Here is a 15,485-nt window from a genome sequence, read left to right as displayed (position 1 = left end):
AATAACCCATTTGATTCAGCTGGCATAAATGACGTTGCAGCATGTCTTCTGAATCGACGCCCGTAAAACCGAGCGGCATGCTGTCACTGTATGCGAATCTGCTAGACCCATCCGCCGACCATTCGCCTGGAACTATCTCTCGCGCTCCGGTTGTCTTCAAACAAGCCGAGGGAGAAGCTCAATCAGAAGAGGCTTCCGCGAAGAAGCAGGTCAATAATGGTACGATCTATCTTTGAAACTGGTGTACTGCCGGATTTTCTAACTTCGTCTTTCGATACAGCTCTTCGATTTCAACCGACGAAACGCCCCCAATTAGCGACCCAGAAACCCAAGCCGAAACCAACCCTACCAAAAGCTGCCCCAGCAGCCCCGGCCGCTGCTCCGGTCAAGTCTACGCTTGCGGACTGGGCGGCTACCGAGGACGATGACGGCTTTTATACGGGACCTAAGAGGCAGCGCGGTGGCCGCAAGAAGCGCAAGAAGAACCGAGAAGCGCAGGAATTTGTACAGAACTGGGATGACATCTACGACCCGTCAAGACCGAACATCTACGAGGAGTATAAGCATAGTGACGAACAAATCGCGGAAGTGCGAGAATGGAAGGACCGCTTATATGCGCATCGCATGGCAAGGTCGACGAGCCGAGACTCGTACAGCGACGAAGACTATGGACGACCAGTGAACCGTAAGTCATATCTCCCCCTAATGTCGAAGAACATACTAAGCTCGTACAGGACAATTTGCGCCTCCAAGCAGTTTCGCTCCACCCCCCAACATCAATGACATCCCTCCAGCGCCTTCGGATTCTGCCGAGGATGTTGCGTCCGGTGAAGAAGCATTTGCACGGCGACCTCCGCCGCCCCCCCAAGAACCAGTGGCTCAAATTCAGGATGCTCGTACCGGTGATGACGCTTACATACGACGCCTGCAGATGTCAGGGCAGGCTCCGCCCGCTTCAGCCCCGTCGCAAGCCCTACATAATATCCAAGCATCGTCTGCGACGATTTCACGCGCACCTGTACGATATACTCTTCCTCCGGCTCCTGCCGATATCCCCGCTTCCGACGCGGAGCTTGAAGAAGTCTTCGCAAAGGAGCAGCCGGCCGAAGAGGATGTGGAGGAGGAAGGCGAGCGTTCACTCCGACCTGGCCAGAAAGGATTTGCCGAAAGATTGCTGTCCAAATACGGTTGGACTAAGGGATCTGGTCTGGGCGCTACTGGTTCCGGTATTGCCAAACCTTTGCAGGTTCAAGTCGAAAAGCGAAGGAAACGACCAGACTCAGAGGGTGGAGGTTTTGTTACGCCAGCCGGACGAGGCAAGATTATTGGCGGTGCAAGGAAGCAAGAGGATGCGGGCAAGTTTGGTCCAATGAGTGACGTTATTATCCTGAGAGGGATGCTAGACGGCATGGATGTGGACGCAGAATTGGCGGGTACCGACGGAGGTGGCTTAATGCAGGAAATAGGAGACGAATGCTCGGACAAGGTAAATCCCATTATGTGTACATCTCTGTCTGCGATATTAAACATTAAACAGTATGGCCGTGTCGAGCGTGTCTACATATCTCGTGATTCCGGGCCTCCGGTCCCTGTCTTCGTTAAGTTCACCAACCAACTTTCCGCTCTTCGAGTGAGTTTCTCCATTCAAGCCTCAGTTACGTCATTATTGTGCATGCCGCTAACTGTGATTTATGCAGGCCGTAAACGCGCTTGAAGGTCGGATATTCAACGGGAATCCAATCACCGCCCGTTTTTTTGACACCCATAAATTCGAGGAAGGTATATATGAGGACTGATTCAAACACCATGTCTCTGCCAATCACTTCAAAACGCTAGCCAGCATGAATGTGTGCGTGGTTCGAAGTTTCGGTATGATATAGCAGCACATCACGTAGGGCTGAGGTCTTGACTCGATGCAGTCTTGAAGGTGCAATAACCTCATTGTATGCCTGACTCTCAGAACGTGATCTTATCGAACAATTCCAATCCATCGACTGAATCCTCGCTATTTGTGCCGGAGAAATAAGCCTCGTCGCTTTTTATCAATGTCTCGTCCTCAAAGGTCTCCTCAATTGGTGGGATGCTCATCGGCTGGCTCTTGCGCGGTACGTTCTTGGTGAAAGTAGCTCTGATTGTGCATGTCGGACAAGCGCCAAGTTTTGGAAGCGACCATTCCTCGAGGTTTCCGCAGTCGTAGTTGCAATGAAGCGCGTCCCTGCAGCAAATGTTGAGCGTGGAGGCGTGGTCTTGGTGCAGGCAAAGGGCGTGGTACCAGGAGATGCGGTGGCACATGTTGATTGCTTGTTTCTGTGTTCTCTGCGACGAGGAGGCAGTGTCTCTTGTCCGGCGATTGAAGTCAATATCCAAGAAGAATGTTAATGATGGATAGAGATCGTGGGGGTGAAGATATGAGGACGGGAGGTGGGCGAGAAGCCTTGATATAGTCTCCCTTAAGACATCTTAACACTGTAAACAATTCACAGCTGTGGGGATGGGTGACATCTATGTGTGGTTGCTGTGAATACTCCAAAGATCGCTGGGCGCAGCATTGGAATGTACACATCAAGTATTAAGATAGCGCTACCGTCCATAGTTCTTTTGTCATGGCTATGAACAGCTGCTTCTTCACCAATGAAGACAAACAGACGAGCAGACAAGAATCATTAGATACCCTACATGATACCGATATTCGAAATAGGCGATCGCCATAGAATATCGGCATTCCATTGGAACATCACGATGTGATCTATATACTCTCACGTGATGGAATCAGAACAGATGTGATATGATTGGTTGGAAGGATGACGACAGACGGGACGCCTCCAGTTTTCGCCTCAGGCTCCAGTCATAACACAACCTATTCCTTTGCCTCTACTCAAGCTCTGTTCAATATAGATAACACAGTTGAACTAACACCAATCTTTCTCACCTCTACATTTTCCTCTCCATTCATCTCCCTTTCGGTACAGAAGATCTCTCTCGCTTCCGTGTCACGACCTCGTCGCATTCTTCTACCTCTTATCTTTGCGCGCGGTTTAACTCTCCAGCTACACAACCGGCTATAAACTTGACCAGTGTCGAATCACATAGCATCGCAACCATGTCTCTTTGCGCGAATCGATTGACTGAAGAGAGGTATGTCGAACTAGCAGCTACCTACCTGTGTTCATTCGCAGCCTCAACTTCCTTTTGCCCCGCACTAGCTAATCAGAATACTCTTTGCGCGCAGAAAGCAATGGCGGCGAGATCACCCATTCGGCTTTTACGCTAAACCTCACCGGAACCCCCAGGGTGTTCTTGACCTAAAGCGCTGGGAGTGTGGCATTCCTGGCAAGGCGCAGACTTTGTGGGAAGGTGGTCTTTTTAAGCTAGATGTGATCTTCCCTGATGGTGAGTGGCAACCCTCAACATAGCTCTGAGAGGCTTTGGGGCTTTGGAGTGAGGATAGTGGCTAACATTTCATGATCGTTTCTGCAGAGTACCCTACCAAGCCTCCAAAATGTACATTCTCTGGTTCCCGTAGACGTTGGTTCATCGACATCTCGGGTGGAAATGAGCTGGGTTTGAGCGTCATTTTACCCTGCGTTACCTTGGTTCCTTTTGCTATTTGTCGTGACGTCTGGGCTGACCATACTGCTGCTTTGAACAGGCAAATTCGTACCTCCTCTCTTCCACCCCAATGTCTACCCCTCAGGCACCGTCTGCCTGTCGATCTTGAACGAAGACGAGGCCTGGAAGCCAGCGATCACGATCAAACAAATCCTCCTCGGCATTCAAGACCTGCTTAACGATCCGAACCCGGAGTCACCAGCTCAGGCGGAAGCGTATAACCTCTTTAAAAAAGACCGTCCAGCGTACGAGAAACGCGTTCGCCAAGTTGTCAAGGAGAATCCGGCGTTATAAGTTCAATCCTTACGATATTCAATCAATGCGTCACATCATTTGTGTCAATCCTACGTACCTCTTTCTTTCCGCGGCTTGCTTTAGCATATGGGTTTCCGTTTATCTTCGCCAAGCTTTGCGCGGATATAGCGGGTTTGTTCTATATTCAGCGTGGGATATGGGCCATGATGAACAATGAATATGGTGACCGGCACCTTGGGGCGCAATCCCCCCGCACTGGCAATAGGCATTGGAAACCGTGATGGTCATGAACATGGGGCCGTCCTAGTCACATATGACAATTGGCTAGTTTCTGAAGCAAGGATCGAGGATCGTGTGGTGGTCTTGTTTTCTTTTTACAATCTTCGATTTCTTTTCGCTTCATTTCTTTTCTCTCAAGCATGGTGTCTAGCGGGCGTCACATCTACAATGGATAAACAACGAGGTTATGCATGACTTTGGTTGCCTTTTTCTTCCCATGTATCCATGAGGGGCTTTCGGTGTACTTTGCGCGCAAATCGAGATATCCGCATATACCGCGCCAGTCGAGATCCAATTGCGCCTTTTTCCAAGCTGCGTAGAAAATCATGCACACGAACGGCTTCGGTGAGGAGCGTGATGCGGAGAAGTTACGTAGGTACTAGGAAACTTTAGTTGACATGGCCACAGAATGGTCATGAGCACGGCCATATGTTCCTGGGACATTCCAGCATTGTAGGCGGGTGTCGAGGTCGCGATAGTCGAGCTCCAGCTCTGTCGGTTGTCGCATTGACCAATTGACCATGGCCTAATTAATGTCTAGATCTAGACTGCGGCGTGCGGTGAACCGTGAGTGTGACAATTCTGCAATCGATCGCCTTACCCGGGGGCCGGATCCGGTGCAGCGGGCTGGAATCTGGACCCGCGGGTGTACAGAATTAAGCAAAAGAAATCCCTTGCGCGCAGCGCCAGGGCGTCAGACAGACACGTTGAGGGTTGATGATACGGTAGAGCGCTTAAAATAATAATGTTCCTGAAGATAAGTTGCGCTGATCCTTAGCCAATCCTTGGTGCCACAATTAGCGGGTCATGGAGAGAATAAGACGATTATGTTTTCTTATCGTGATGAGTCAGGCGTCCGCCGAAATCGCCCCTCCATTCGAGTCCGCCCCGCCGAAGGGGACCGGGGTTTAAAAATTACCTTGTTCCCTCCTATCTAGGACGCTACAACTCGGTCAAACTCACACTTTTCATTCTCTTGTTGGAGAAGGACCTTCCTGGACAGTCAATTCTCTGCCAGTGTTGATCAATTGCTTGCGACAATATGTGTGGTATCTTCGCGTGTCACCAGTATGTCTTTGTCTCCCTCCGATGATTTTTTGTCTTGCTTTTCCGCGGCGCACTGTTCCCCGCGCTTTTCAATGCTAACAGGTACCGCGACAGCCACCCAGATGTGCAGGGCTTCAAGCCCACGGCTTTGCGCATGTCGAAGGCGTAAGTATGCCCCGGGATCTATATCAAGCTCAAAATAAGCCAGGTGGAATTGCGCTGATCGCAAGCAGTGTGCGCCATCGCGGACCGGATTGGAGTGAGTCATGGAGTCATTGACCCTTGCCGAAGAGACCACAACCCTAACGGAGAAGAACAGGTGGAAGCTTCATCGCCGACAAGACTGGTTAGTGATCTGTCAACAATGGAACATTGTCAATTTGAAACTGACCAGATTAATAGTCCTTTGCCACGAACGTCTGTGCATCGTCGGTGTCGGTACGTACCCCAACTCCAGTCAACGAGGCCTTTGCCGTCTTCCTATAACCCCGGCCTACCGCTCGGCTTCTCGCTAAGACTGTTCTGCTTCAAGACTCCGGTGCCCAGCCCCTTGTTAACGAAGACGGCTCCCTCGCCTTGGCCGTTAACGGCGAAATCTACAACCACCGTATTGTGAGAAAGACACTTGACGTGGAATACAACTACAAGACACACTCGGACTGTGAAGTCATCATTCCGCTGGTATGTGCAAGGAATCAGTTGCGCCGTCTGGTTGGAAAGGTCGTGGTATAGAGATACTGACCGGTGTTAGTACATGAAATATGGTCTCGATGCTCCCAAGCACCTCGATGGCATGTTCGCCTGGACATTGTACGACAAGAAGCAGGATAGGGTTGTTGCGGCACGTGATCCGATTGGTGTTTGCAGTTTCTATATCGGCTGGGACTCCAAGCTTCCTGGTGCTGTGTTCTTCGCCTCCGAGTTGAAGAGCTTGCACCCCGTCTGCGACAAGGTCCAGGCTTTCCCGCCTGGTCATATTTTCGATTCCAAGACCGGCGAATTCACTCGGTACTTCCAGCCTTCATGGTGGGACCCCACCAACGTCCCCAGCACCCCAGTTGACTACAAAGCCATTCGCGAGTCCCTGACCAGGTCTGTACGGAAGCGTCTGATGGCGGAGGTTCCATATGGTGTTCTGCTGTCTGGTGGCCTTGACTCCAGCTTGGTTGCTTCGATCGCTCAGCGCGAGACGCTGCACACGCAGAAGACCCACCCTGACCACCTCAGAAGCCAGGCCAACGGCGAACTGGTCGGTATCGACGATGAGAACGAGCTCTCCACCGTCAACTCTTTCCAGCAGCTGCAGTCGTTCTCCATCGGTCTCCCTGGTGCTCCTGACACCGAGGCTGCCATGGAGGTGGCTAAGTTCCTTGGAACCAAGCATCACGCTCTGACCTTCACGATTGAAGACGGCCTCAACGCTCTTTCCGACGTTATTTACCACCTGGAGACCTATGATGTGACCACTATCCGTGCCTCGACCCCAATGTATCTGCTCAGCCGCAAGATCAAGGGTCTCGGAGTCAAGATGGTCCTCAGTGGTGAGGGTAGTGACGAAATCTTCGGCGGATACCTCTACTTCCACGCTGCACCCAACAGGGAGGAATTCCACAAGGAGACCGTCAGACGTGTCAAGAACCTGCACTTGGCAGACTGCCTTAGGGCCAACAAGTCAACATCCGCTTGGGGCTTGGAGGCGCGTGTTCCTTTCCTTGACAAGGGCTTTATTGAGACATCCATGTCAGTCGACCCCAAGGAGAAGATGATCACCAAGGACCGCATTGAGAAGTACATCCTGCGAAAGGCCTTCGACACATCCGATGAGCCTGATGTCGAGCCATACCTGCCCGACAAGATTCTTTGGCGCCAGAAGGAGCAGTTCAGTGATGGTGTCGGCTACAGCTGGATTGACGGCCTGAAGGATGCCGCCGAGCTTCACGTCACCGACGAGATGATGCAGAACCCCAAGCCTGAGTGGGGTACTGATATCCCTGACACCAAGGAAGCGTAAGTTTATATATCACTCAGCTGCCGTGCCAGAGGGGAAAGTTAACATAGGGACAGCTACTGGTACCGTACGATGTTCGACGAGCACTTCCCAACATACTGCGCGTCCACAGTTGAGCGCTGGACCCCTACATGGTCGAAACAGACCGATCCTAGCGGAAGGTAAGTCGACTTGGACATGAGCACGTTTCTTGATCGCTGACATGCGTGCCTTTTTCAGAGCCATCTCCATTCACAACGACAAGTACGACAGCGCTGAATAGATGTTTGAATAGCCGGATTTTGCAAAAACTCGTGTTGGTAATGGTCTGAGATATAGAAGCATGCATAGATTATTTCTTCAGAGTTGTTCGTTTCATGGCGCAAAGCGTGTTCTCGTCCACTGCTGGGAGTGGGATCTATGGGCATCACTAGCGGCTTTTGATTCGACACAGCGAGTCTTTCGAGGCAAGGTAAAATTAGAATGAAACCAGAAACGCGGTGTCATCTCCATGATTCAAACTGTTTCCGGTCGTAAGGAAGGACTGCCGCCTTCAAGGTTCAGACCATTTGTGCCCATGCGTTGTTTCATTGTCGATCACGACCCGTGTCTCCGGTAAGAGTAGCTAGAAAACATGGGGATCTTGAATCCCTTCACGAGTCCAGCATTGTGAAAGCGAGGAAATTAGTAGCAAAACGAAAAGCCAGGGTCGGTAAGACGTAGTCCATGGGGAAGGTAGATCGAGCCAACTCAGACCTCGGTCAGAGCAAGAGCAGATGGATGACCCCAGGCGTTTACCTAAAAGCGCCATACCTGCCGGACTGCCAACCCCAGTCGTCACGGGACTTGGGTAGCAGCCAATCACAGCGACACGTGGCTCCCCATCATTGTTTGGGTTCCCGGCAACTCAGCTCTCAATAATCTCTCAACCTCCGATTCTTCCCTTTCTTCCCCTCCGTCATCCCAATCGCTCCTTCTGACTACCTCTCTGCTCTAATATTTTGACGTCTTTCGTCTCGCTACAAATAATCCTACATAATGGCTGCTCCTGCTGCTTTCTCCGACATCGCCAAGGCGGCCAACGACGTACGTACTGTGCTGCTCATCTTGCGCCTTCCGCAAGGGGAGAATGGACGAGAGTCGGGAAATCTCAATGCTAATCACCTGTCAAACAGCTCCTGAACAAGGACTTCTACCACGGCTCTGCTGGTAAGTAGCTTCAATGCTGCCGCGTGCTTCGACATCATCGTCTAAACTCAAGAATCGCTGACTTTTTACCCTTTTATAGCTGCCCTTGAGGTCAAGTCCAAGGCTCCCAATGGCGTCACCTTCAACGTGAAGGGCAAGTCCGCTCACGAGGGTCCCATCGCTGGTAGCGTAAGTTTGCCTTGATATTTTAGCGAGCTTTGATATCGCTAGAGCTAAAGCTAACAGTAAAATAGCTTGAGGCCAAATACGTTGATGCCCCTACTGGTAAACGCCCCCATGATCGCAAGCGAAAACCACCCGATCCCAAACATCCCAAGAAGCCTGACAAAGCGTTGGTGGTTCAATTCGCGCGTGCCCATCGCTTGTCACCATCTACTAGAGTCATTTTATCGTCAAGGGTCGCCGAACATAGATTGATGCTAATAATCTGTCCTTGCTCAGGCCTCACCCTCACCCAGGCTTGGACCACCGCCAACGCCCTCGACACTAAGCTCGAGCTCGACAACAACATTGCCAAGGGTCTCAAGGCTGAGATTCTCACCCAGTACCTCCCTGCTAAGCAGTCCAAGGGTGCCAAGCTCAACCTCCACTTCAAGCAGCCCAACCTGCACGCCCGTGCTTTCTTCGACCTCCTCAACGGCCCTTCTGCCAACTTTGACGCTGTCCTCGGCCACGAGGGTTTCCTCGTTGGTGCTGAGGGTGGCTACGACGTACAGAAGGCTGCCATCACCAAGTACTCCGCTGCCGTCGGCTACAGTGTTGCACAGTACTCTGCTGCCATCACTGCTGCCAACAACCTGACTGTCTTCTCCGCCAGCTACTACCACCGCGTCAACGCTCAGGTCGAGGCTGGTGCTAAGGCCACCTGGGACTCCAAGACCGGCAACTCTGTCGGCCTCGAGGTTGCCAGTAAATACCGCCTTGACCCCTCTTCCTTCGCCAAGGTAAGTAACCAGTTCAGTAAAACGACAAAATGGATAATGCAGACCTAACCTTGCCTTTTCTCAATCCAGGTCAAGATCAACGACCGTGGTATCGCCGCTCTGGCCTACAACGTTCTCCTCCGCCCTGGTGTCACCCTTGGCCTTGGTGCTTCTTTCGATACCCAGAACCTTAACCAGGCTGCTCACAAGGTCGGCGCCAGCTTCACCTTCGAGGCTTAAGCGATTTCCTTCCCACTTTTCTACCTTTAAGGATCATCTGCGCCTATTTTCTTGTTCCAATATGTCTGGGTTCAGCGTTCTGAAAGTGTCTTCATAATTACTTTCGGATTTGCCTGCCGTCTGTCTGCTTCTGACTGCAGGAGCACATGGAGGTAGTTCTTGTATATAGTGGGCAGGAGATAGGATTAGGTGGACCGTGATATCTAGATATTAGGGCATTAATCATGTACCGTAGTCATTGGCGACAACTGTATATCAATAACACTAAATTTCCTTTGTTCCTCTACACCAGTTATGAAGCTCATGTGTGATCAGATACTTTCTATATTGCGTTCTAAACAAGCTTTACGAGGCGGGTTTTTAACCAGCGCCTATATAGGTCAAGGTATAGTATATGCAGTCAAACTCCAATAAGTGCGTTCCAAAGCACAACGTATAACTAGCGCACAGAGACTTAACGGTCCTGCGAGCGGAAGCCTCATCCATCATTCGCCCTCTTCGTCTTGCCTGCCTTCTCGACACCACTGCCACCAGTAGCATTGGGCCAACGCATGAACCCCGTCAACCCAGCCGCACCCAGGAGGATACTCATAACGATCACAAACCGCATCGCAAAGTCCCCCCGACCACCAATATACTGCTCATTGATATCCAAAGTCTCGCGCGACCTTCTCTCCTGCCTCCGCGCATCCTCCGCCGTCTGCGTCCGATAATGCCCACGCGCATTAAAATGCGGCACCGAATTTCGATCTATAAACGCCGTCGGATCATCGTCTTTCCCTTTCGCTTTCCCACCGGCAGCGCCAGCGCCACCCGCAGCAGAACCCGTCGAAGCAAATCCCCCAGTGTTATTCATACTCGGAGCCCTCCTCTTCCCATACCCCCCATGCGCATAGAAACTCGGCGGCGGCCCCCTAAACACACCCCGACGCTTCGATAACCCGCTCGCAGGCCGCGACCCAAAGTACGAGGCGTGGCTGCTGTGGCTGCCCATGGGGTGCTGGCCGGGGTTTGCGGTGGAGTGTGTTGATTGGGAGGTGTAGGCGTGGATTCCGTTGTCGCGGTCGTAGGTTGAGCGCTTCGTGCTGTTTGAGAGGGTTTGGTAGGCTGAGGAGATTTTCGCGAAACGGGAGGAGGCCGAGGGGTCGTTCGGGTTGCGGTCGGGATGGTGTTGGAGGGAGAGGGAGTAGAATTTTCTAAAGGAGAGGAGGGTCGTTAGCTGCTGTTGGTTTTGATCTTGATATTGATGTTGAGGGGGCGAGAGGGTTTGGTTTGGCGTGATCTGGTGTGGTTGAGGCTGGTTGAGTAGAGATAAGGGACGCACTTTTTAATTTCAGCTGGTGTGGCTGTTACGGGGACATCGAGGACTTCATAGAATGTTGGTTCTCGGGATGAAGCGAGCGATTGAGAGCGAGTTGAGAAGCGCGCTTTGCGTGTATATCCATGGTCGTGGCTATAGCCATAGCTGCTGTTGTGTCTGCGTCTAGGCCGGTGGCTTTGGTTGAGGGCACGAGGGCGATTGTAGTTGTGCTGCACAAAAGCCTGGTGACAGTGAGAGCTGTCGAAGAGGAATTGAGAGATAGGCGTCCTCAGATGGTGAGTCAGAGGCATGCCTTTGGGTTTTTTTTGTGGGGAAGGATCTAGTAGTCAAAAGTGGTGGAAAATGAAGTGGATGTACATTTCCTAGCTATGGATGGCGTCGGCCGCTCATCGGAGCAGTGCGTCATCGCTGCGCGAGATTGAGGTCCATAACGCTATTCGCCCTACTCTGAGTACAACCGAAACCGGCCTAATAAATGGCGGGGGGTATATATTAAGATGATCTGATTAGATTTTAGGACTATTTCAAAATAGCACCCCCCGGCGCCCACCTATGCTGGGATTCATGGTCCACCGTATTCTCTGGATTAGACTATACCGAATAGTATTGCACTAGACTCAACTATACGAGTACCTGGCTACTCAATGGGTTGGACATTACTTGACTACTCTAAATACAGATTTAACAATTTACTTCAGCATTCTCCGAATATTTTCTCTAGTTGGGTTATTTGCCAGTCCCTTGCCACCTGAGTACCTGCAACGGCCTTCGGGCGAGGCTTGGCGCTTCTTTATCTCATCCGATAAATTCCCCGCTATTTTTTCCTCTTGTTCAGACCGTTATCCTGCCAGTTCCCAGCCCCAGCTTATCTTCTCACCATGGCTGCCCAGACTAGTGAGAAGTTGCAGAAGCTTGACCGTAAGCTTTCCTTGTTCTTGTTCCACTTTGCCCTTCTTGATTGTCAGGCTAAAATACCCCTCCCGCAGTGAACGGTCAGAACGGCGACTCCGCCGCGGTCCCAGCGAAAGCGGACCAAGCGGAAGCCGGAGAAGCGGAGGACGATTCAGACGATGATGCTGACGATGCCAACGCTGCTGCTGATGGTGCAACCAACGGAGGTACGCATGGTCCCGACGGCCGCCGCTTTCCAGCAGCCTGTTTTGGCACGTCCCCGCTAACTAGAGACTCAAACCATAGCCGCCAAAAAGAAGAAGAAGCGCAAGACCAAGAAGAAGAAGAAGGGTGGCGCCAAGGTTCAGAGCTCCCCTCCTCGAGTCCCGGTATCGCAGCTATTCCCGAACGGCCAGTACCCCGAGGGCGAGATCTGCGAGTACCTAAACGAGAACTCGTACCGTATGACCAACGAAGAAAAACGTTACCTCGACCGCATGAACAATGACTTCCTGCAGGAGTATCGCCAGGGTGCCGAGGTCCACCGTCAGGTCCGCCAGTATGCGCAGAAGAACATAAAGCCTGGTCAAACATTGACGGAGATTGCGGAGGGTATCGAGGATTCCGTCCGTGCTTTGACTGGCCACCAGGGTCTTGAGGAAGGTGATAACATCAAGGGTGGTATGGGCTTCCCTTGTGGTCTGAGCATCAACCACTGCGCCGCCCACTACACTCCCAACGCGGGCAACAAGATGGTGTTGCAGCAGGGTGATGTGATGAAAGTCGACTTCGGAGCGCAACTCAACGGTCGTATCGTTGACAGTGCTTTTACAATGTCTTTCGACCCCGTGTATGATCCTCTGCTTCAGGCCGTCAAGGACGCCACCAACACTGGTATCCGTGTATGTATCCTCCGAGGAATACTCCAGGAACTGCACTAACAGTCGGTTATAGGAAGCTGGAATTGACGTCCGCATGAGCGATATCGGTGCCGCTATCCAGGAAACCATGGAGAGCTACGAAATCGAATTGAACGGGACTACGTACCCCGTCAAAGCCATCCGTAACCTTAACGGTCACAACATTGACCAACACGTTATCCACGGTGGCAAGAGTGTCCCCATCGTGAAGGGTGGCGACCAAACCAAGATGGAAGAAGGCGAAGTCTTTGCTATCGAAACTTTCGGTAGTACTGGAAAGGGCTACGTGAGAGAAGACGTAAGTTGATTCGCTGCAAACCGTCTGCAGTCCTAAAGCTCACGACTATCAGATGGAAACCTCTCACTATGCGCTGGTCCCGAATGCACCCCAGGTTCCTCTGCGGTTATCTTCCGCAAAGAACCTTTTGAACGTCATCAACAAGAACTTCGGCACTCTTCCCTGGTGCCGTCGTTACCTTGATCGACTGGGCCAGGATAAGTATCTCCTTGGGCTGAACAACCTGGTTCAATCAGGAATTGTCCAGGACTACCCGCCTCTTTGTGACATCAAGGGCTCATACACCGCCCAATACGAACATGTATGTTCAAACAACCTCTTCATGGGGAATCCAGGCTAATCAAATTGCAGACCATCGTGCTCCGACCTACCGTAAAGGAGGTTATCAGCCGTGGGGACGACTATTAGAGAATACTTTGGAACCTATTTTGACGCAGTATATGATGAATAGCTCAGCTTGACAGTGTGCGACGTAAAGACATAAAAATGAATGAATTCGCATTGCACAACTTTGCTGTAGATCGGCCCATGGACCATCCAAACGGTTGGCGCGCCCCACGTGGAAAGCCCAAGTCCCGAGACTCGACTTTCCCATGTTTCATCGATCGAACCACACTTCTTCCTCTCGTCCTGTTTATAGCCATAGACTAGAGTTTTGTTCTAGTATCCTTCGATGGCCTAGTCACCATTGTCAACTCCTTTTCTGCACATATTTCCCTCGTCCGATCCCGTCATGACCTCGACCGTCGCCACCTCCGCTACACCGCAGCTCCGCGTGTCGGCCGCAAAGAACCTCCGCAACGCCTCGAAACCACATGATGAGAAGCCTTCGACGCGAGCCCCGCCGCCAGGGGACTCCTCAGTTGAGGATCACTTTTTTTGGACGTATACAGAGGAGCCGCACCGTTCACGGCGGCAAGCAATCATCAAGGCACATCCTGAGGTACGTCCGCTCCGCACCGAGTGATCACTTCTTCAAAAACCTGATTTTGTGCAATTTGCCAGGTAACAAAGCTCTGCGGACCAGAGCCATTGACAAAATATGTGGTCCTGGGCGTTGTTTCCCTCCAAATCACCTGCGCATACCTCCTCCGCGAAACCTCGTTCTTCTCCTGGAAATTTTGGTTGACGGCATATGTGATCGGAGCGACCTCAAACCAGAACCTCTTCCTTGCTATCCATGAGATTTCCCATAATCTGGCTTTCCGGTCACCTATGGCCAACCGGCTACTGGCCATCTTTGCCAACTTTCCCATCGGGGTACCCTACAGCGCCGCATTTAGGGTATGTAACTTCCTCGGCTCCTCACCTTGAAGAAAGACAGAAAGCTCATCAGAAGCATAGCCCTACCACCTCACCCACCACAAATCCCTCGGCGTCGCCGGCCTCGACACCGACCTCCCCACAGCCTTCGAGGCCTTCGTCCTTGACTCCCTCCTCGGCAAGGCCTTCTTCTGCACCTTCCAGATCTTCTTCTACGCCGTCCGCCCCATGTTCATCTACAGCCCGCCATTCACAGTCATCCACCTCCTAAACCTAGTCATCGAACTCTCATTCGACGTCGCCCTCACAAAATTCTGCAACTCCTACTCACCAATCCTCTACCTCCTCCTCAGCTCCTTCCTTGCTGGCTCCCTCCACCCCTGCGCAGGCCACTTCATCGCAGAGCATTACTTCTTCTCCAAGGTCAACCACGGCACCGAGTCGCTCGAACAACTCAAAAACAACAAGAAGGGAGGCAAGTCAGACCAAGACCACCCGCTTGCCTCCCTCCCACCCCCAGAAACATACTCCTACTACGGACCCCTCAACATACTCACCTACAACGTCGGTCTGCACAATGAGCACCATGACTTCCCCGCTATCCCCTGGACGAGACTGCATAAGCTCCACGAGATCGCGGCGGAGTTCTACGAGCCCTTACCCTGCCATCAGAGCTGGGTTTGGGTTATTTGGACGTTCATACTAGATAAGAATGTTGGGCCCTGGTGCCGCGTTAAGCGTGCGCAGGGCGGGCGTCTCGTTGGCGGTGGTGGTGGTGATGGTGGCGGTTCTTCAAATTCCGGAAGAGCGGGGGAGGGGATCTACGCTGGGGCTGATGAGGCTGGTGATGGGTGGAAGGAGAGTGAGCTTCAAACTTAGGTCCACTCTGCCTATTTGGCTAGAGTGGTTTTTCTCTCGTTATAGAGGTTCTTTTATTTCTTCTACATCTACTCGGATCGTGTATTTGGGAACCCTTTCGCGTGCTCTAATGTGTACTATTATGCTATTTGATGAATATCTTCGGCGTATTGGACATGGGCTCCTTGTTACGATGAGTATATATAAACATGTATGAAATGAGATAATGCATAAGCATACTATGTAATATTGGAGGGGAAAAACTAGATATGTATAAACATTTACTAGCATAATCGTCATTACTTAGAACTGCCTGGCTATCAACGCGTACGTTCGTCTAAAACTGAAACTCGCTTGGAAAATGATATTCACATCAGGGTTCGAA

At 51.6% G+C, this 15,485-nt stretch overlaps 7 protein-coding genes across 7 annotated transcripts; 5 read left to right on the top strand and 2 right to left on the bottom strand.

The window, feature by feature from the left end:
* Positions 1 to 41: 41 nt before the first annotated feature.
* On the top strand, positions 42 to 1,796 carry BDV17DRAFT_292880 (putative G-patch DNA repair protein (Drt111); the record flags this gene model as incomplete). The annotated part of the gene is made up of 5 exons (XM_073762459.1): positions 42 to 219; positions 281 to 685; positions 735 to 1,486; positions 1,538 to 1,630; positions 1,698 to 1,796. 5 exons carry the CDS (start codon positions 42 to 44, stop codon positions 1,794 to 1,796), a joined length of 1,527 nt encoding a protein of 508 aa, XP_073614045.1.
* A 160-nt stretch (positions 1,797 to 1,956) lies between these two features.
* Positions 1,957 to 2,292, bottom strand: BDV17DRAFT_292879 (uncharacterized protein; the record flags this gene model as incomplete). Its single annotated transcript, XM_073762458.1, has 1 exon — positions 1,957 to 2,292. The coding sequence occupies one exon, from the start codon at positions 2,290 to 2,292 to the stop codon at positions 1,957 to 1,959; it is 336 nt and encodes a 111-aa protein (XP_073614044.1).
* A 577-nt stretch (positions 2,293 to 2,869) lies between these two features.
* Positions 2,870 to 3,990, top strand: BDV17DRAFT_134459 (E2 SUMO-conjugating protein UBC9). Its single transcript, XM_073754193.1, has 4 exons — positions 2,870 to 3,135; positions 3,230 to 3,390; positions 3,478 to 3,501; positions 3,650 to 3,990. Exons 1-4 carry the CDS (start codon positions 3,101 to 3,103, stop codon positions 3,901 to 3,903), a joined length of 474 nt encoding a protein of 157 aa, XP_073614043.1. The 5' UTR covers positions 2,870 to 3,100; the 3' UTR covers positions 3,904 to 3,990.
* A 1,046-nt stretch (positions 3,991 to 5,036) lies between these two features.
* Positions 5,037 to 7,631, top strand: BDV17DRAFT_134526 (asparagine synthetase B). The gene is made up of 9 exons (XM_073754194.1): positions 5,037 to 5,211; positions 5,305 to 5,355; positions 5,424 to 5,449; positions 5,510 to 5,536; positions 5,593 to 5,628; positions 5,723 to 5,871; positions 5,942 to 7,197; positions 7,255 to 7,359; positions 7,418 to 7,631. Exons 1-9 carry the CDS (start codon positions 5,186 to 5,188, stop codon positions 7,458 to 7,460), a joined length of 1,719 nt encoding a protein of 572 aa, XP_073614042.1. The 5' UTR covers positions 5,037 to 5,185; the 3' UTR covers positions 7,461 to 7,631.
* A 469-nt stretch (positions 7,632 to 8,100) lies between these two features.
* Positions 8,101 to 9,849, top strand: BDV17DRAFT_267841 (porin). The gene is made up of 6 exons (XM_073758404.1): positions 8,101 to 8,263; positions 8,353 to 8,386; positions 8,466 to 8,554; positions 8,620 to 8,650; positions 8,828 to 9,330; positions 9,400 to 9,849. The coding sequence occupies exons 1-6, from the start codon at positions 8,216 to 8,218 to the stop codon at positions 9,547 to 9,549; spliced, it is 855 nt and encodes a 284-aa protein (XP_073614041.1). The 5' UTR covers positions 8,101 to 8,215; the 3' UTR covers positions 9,550 to 9,849.
* Positions 9,850 to 9,857: 8 nt separating this feature from the next.
* BDV17DRAFT_267839 (DnaJ domain protein) lies at positions 9,858 to 11,181 on the bottom strand. The gene is made up of 2 exons (XM_073758403.1): positions 10,874 to 11,181; positions 9,858 to 10,745 (listed from the first exon to the last, which is right to left on the bottom strand). Exons 1-2 carry the CDS (start codon positions 11,158 to 11,160, stop codon positions 10,028 to 10,030), a joined length of 1,005 nt encoding a protein of 334 aa, XP_073614040.1. The 5' UTR covers positions 11,161 to 11,181; the 3' UTR covers positions 9,858 to 10,027.
* Positions 11,182 to 11,748: 567 nt separating this feature from the next.
* BDV17DRAFT_282832 (peptidase) lies at positions 11,749 to 15,121 on the top strand (the record flags this gene model as incomplete). The annotated part of the gene is made up of 8 exons (XM_073760264.1): positions 11,749 to 11,788; positions 11,857 to 11,988; positions 12,068 to 12,663; positions 12,716 to 12,979; positions 13,032 to 13,280; positions 13,749 to 13,922; positions 13,985 to 14,263; positions 14,324 to 15,121. 8 exons carry the CDS (start codon positions 11,749 to 11,751, stop codon positions 15,119 to 15,121), a joined length of 2,532 nt encoding a protein of 843 aa, XP_073614039.1.
* Positions 15,122 to 15,485: the final 364 nt, after the last annotated feature.

The sequence above is a fragment of the Aspergillus undulatus genome, assembly GCF_047715775.1.
Source record: "Aspergillus undulatus strain CBS 261.88 unplaced genomic scaffold BDV17scaffold_36, whole genome shotgun sequence".
In the NCBI taxonomy this organism is placed as follows: Eukaryota; Fungi; Ascomycota; class Eurotiomycetes; order Eurotiales; family Aspergillaceae; genus Aspergillus; species Aspergillus undulatus.
Note: the sequence above shows the minus strand (reverse complement) of the source record. Positions and strands in the feature narration are given on the sequence as shown.

Coding starts and splice junctions, on each gene's coding strand:
- BDV17DRAFT_267841 (XM_073758404.1), top strand. CDS start 8,216: ATGGCTGCTCCTGCTGCTTTCTCCGACATCGCCAAGGCGGCCAACGAC. Junction 8,387..8,465: donor CTTCTACCACGGCTCTGCTG/GTAAGTAGCTTC, acceptor ACCCTTTTATAG/CTGCCCTTGAGGTCAAGTCC. Junction 8,555..8,619: donor AGGGTCCCATCGCTGGTAGC/GTAAGTTTGCCT, acceptor ACAGTAAAATAG/CTTGAGGCCAAATACGTTGA.
- BDV17DRAFT_267839 (XM_073758403.1), bottom strand. CDS start 11,160: ATGCCTCTGACTCACCATCTGAGGACGCCTATCTCTCAATTCCTCTTC. Junction 10,746..10,873: donor ACACCAGCTGAAATTAAAAA/GTGCGTCCCTTA, acceptor CCTCTCCTTTAG/AAAATTCTACTCCCTCTCCC.
- BDV17DRAFT_134459 (XM_073754193.1), top strand. CDS start 3,101: ATGTCTCTTTGCGCGAATCGATTGACTGAAGAGAG. Junction 3,136..3,229: donor AATCGATTGACTGAAGAGAG/GTATGTCGAACT, acceptor CTTTGCGCGCAG/AAAGCAATGGCGGCGAGATC. Junction 3,391..3,477: donor AGATGTGATCTTCCCTGATG/GTGAGTGGCAAC, acceptor TCGTTTCTGCAG/AGTACCCTACCAAGCCTCCA.
- BDV17DRAFT_134526 (XM_073754194.1), top strand. CDS start 5,186: ATGTGTGGTATCTTCGCGTGTCACCA. Junction 5,356..5,423: donor GCTTTGCGCATGTCGAAGGC/GTAAGTATGCCC, acceptor GATCGCAAGCAG/TGTGCGCCATCGCGGACCGG. Junction 5,450..5,509: donor CCATCGCGGACCGGATTGGA/GTGAGTCATGGA, acceptor GGAGAAGAACAG/GTGGAAGCTTCATCGCCGAC.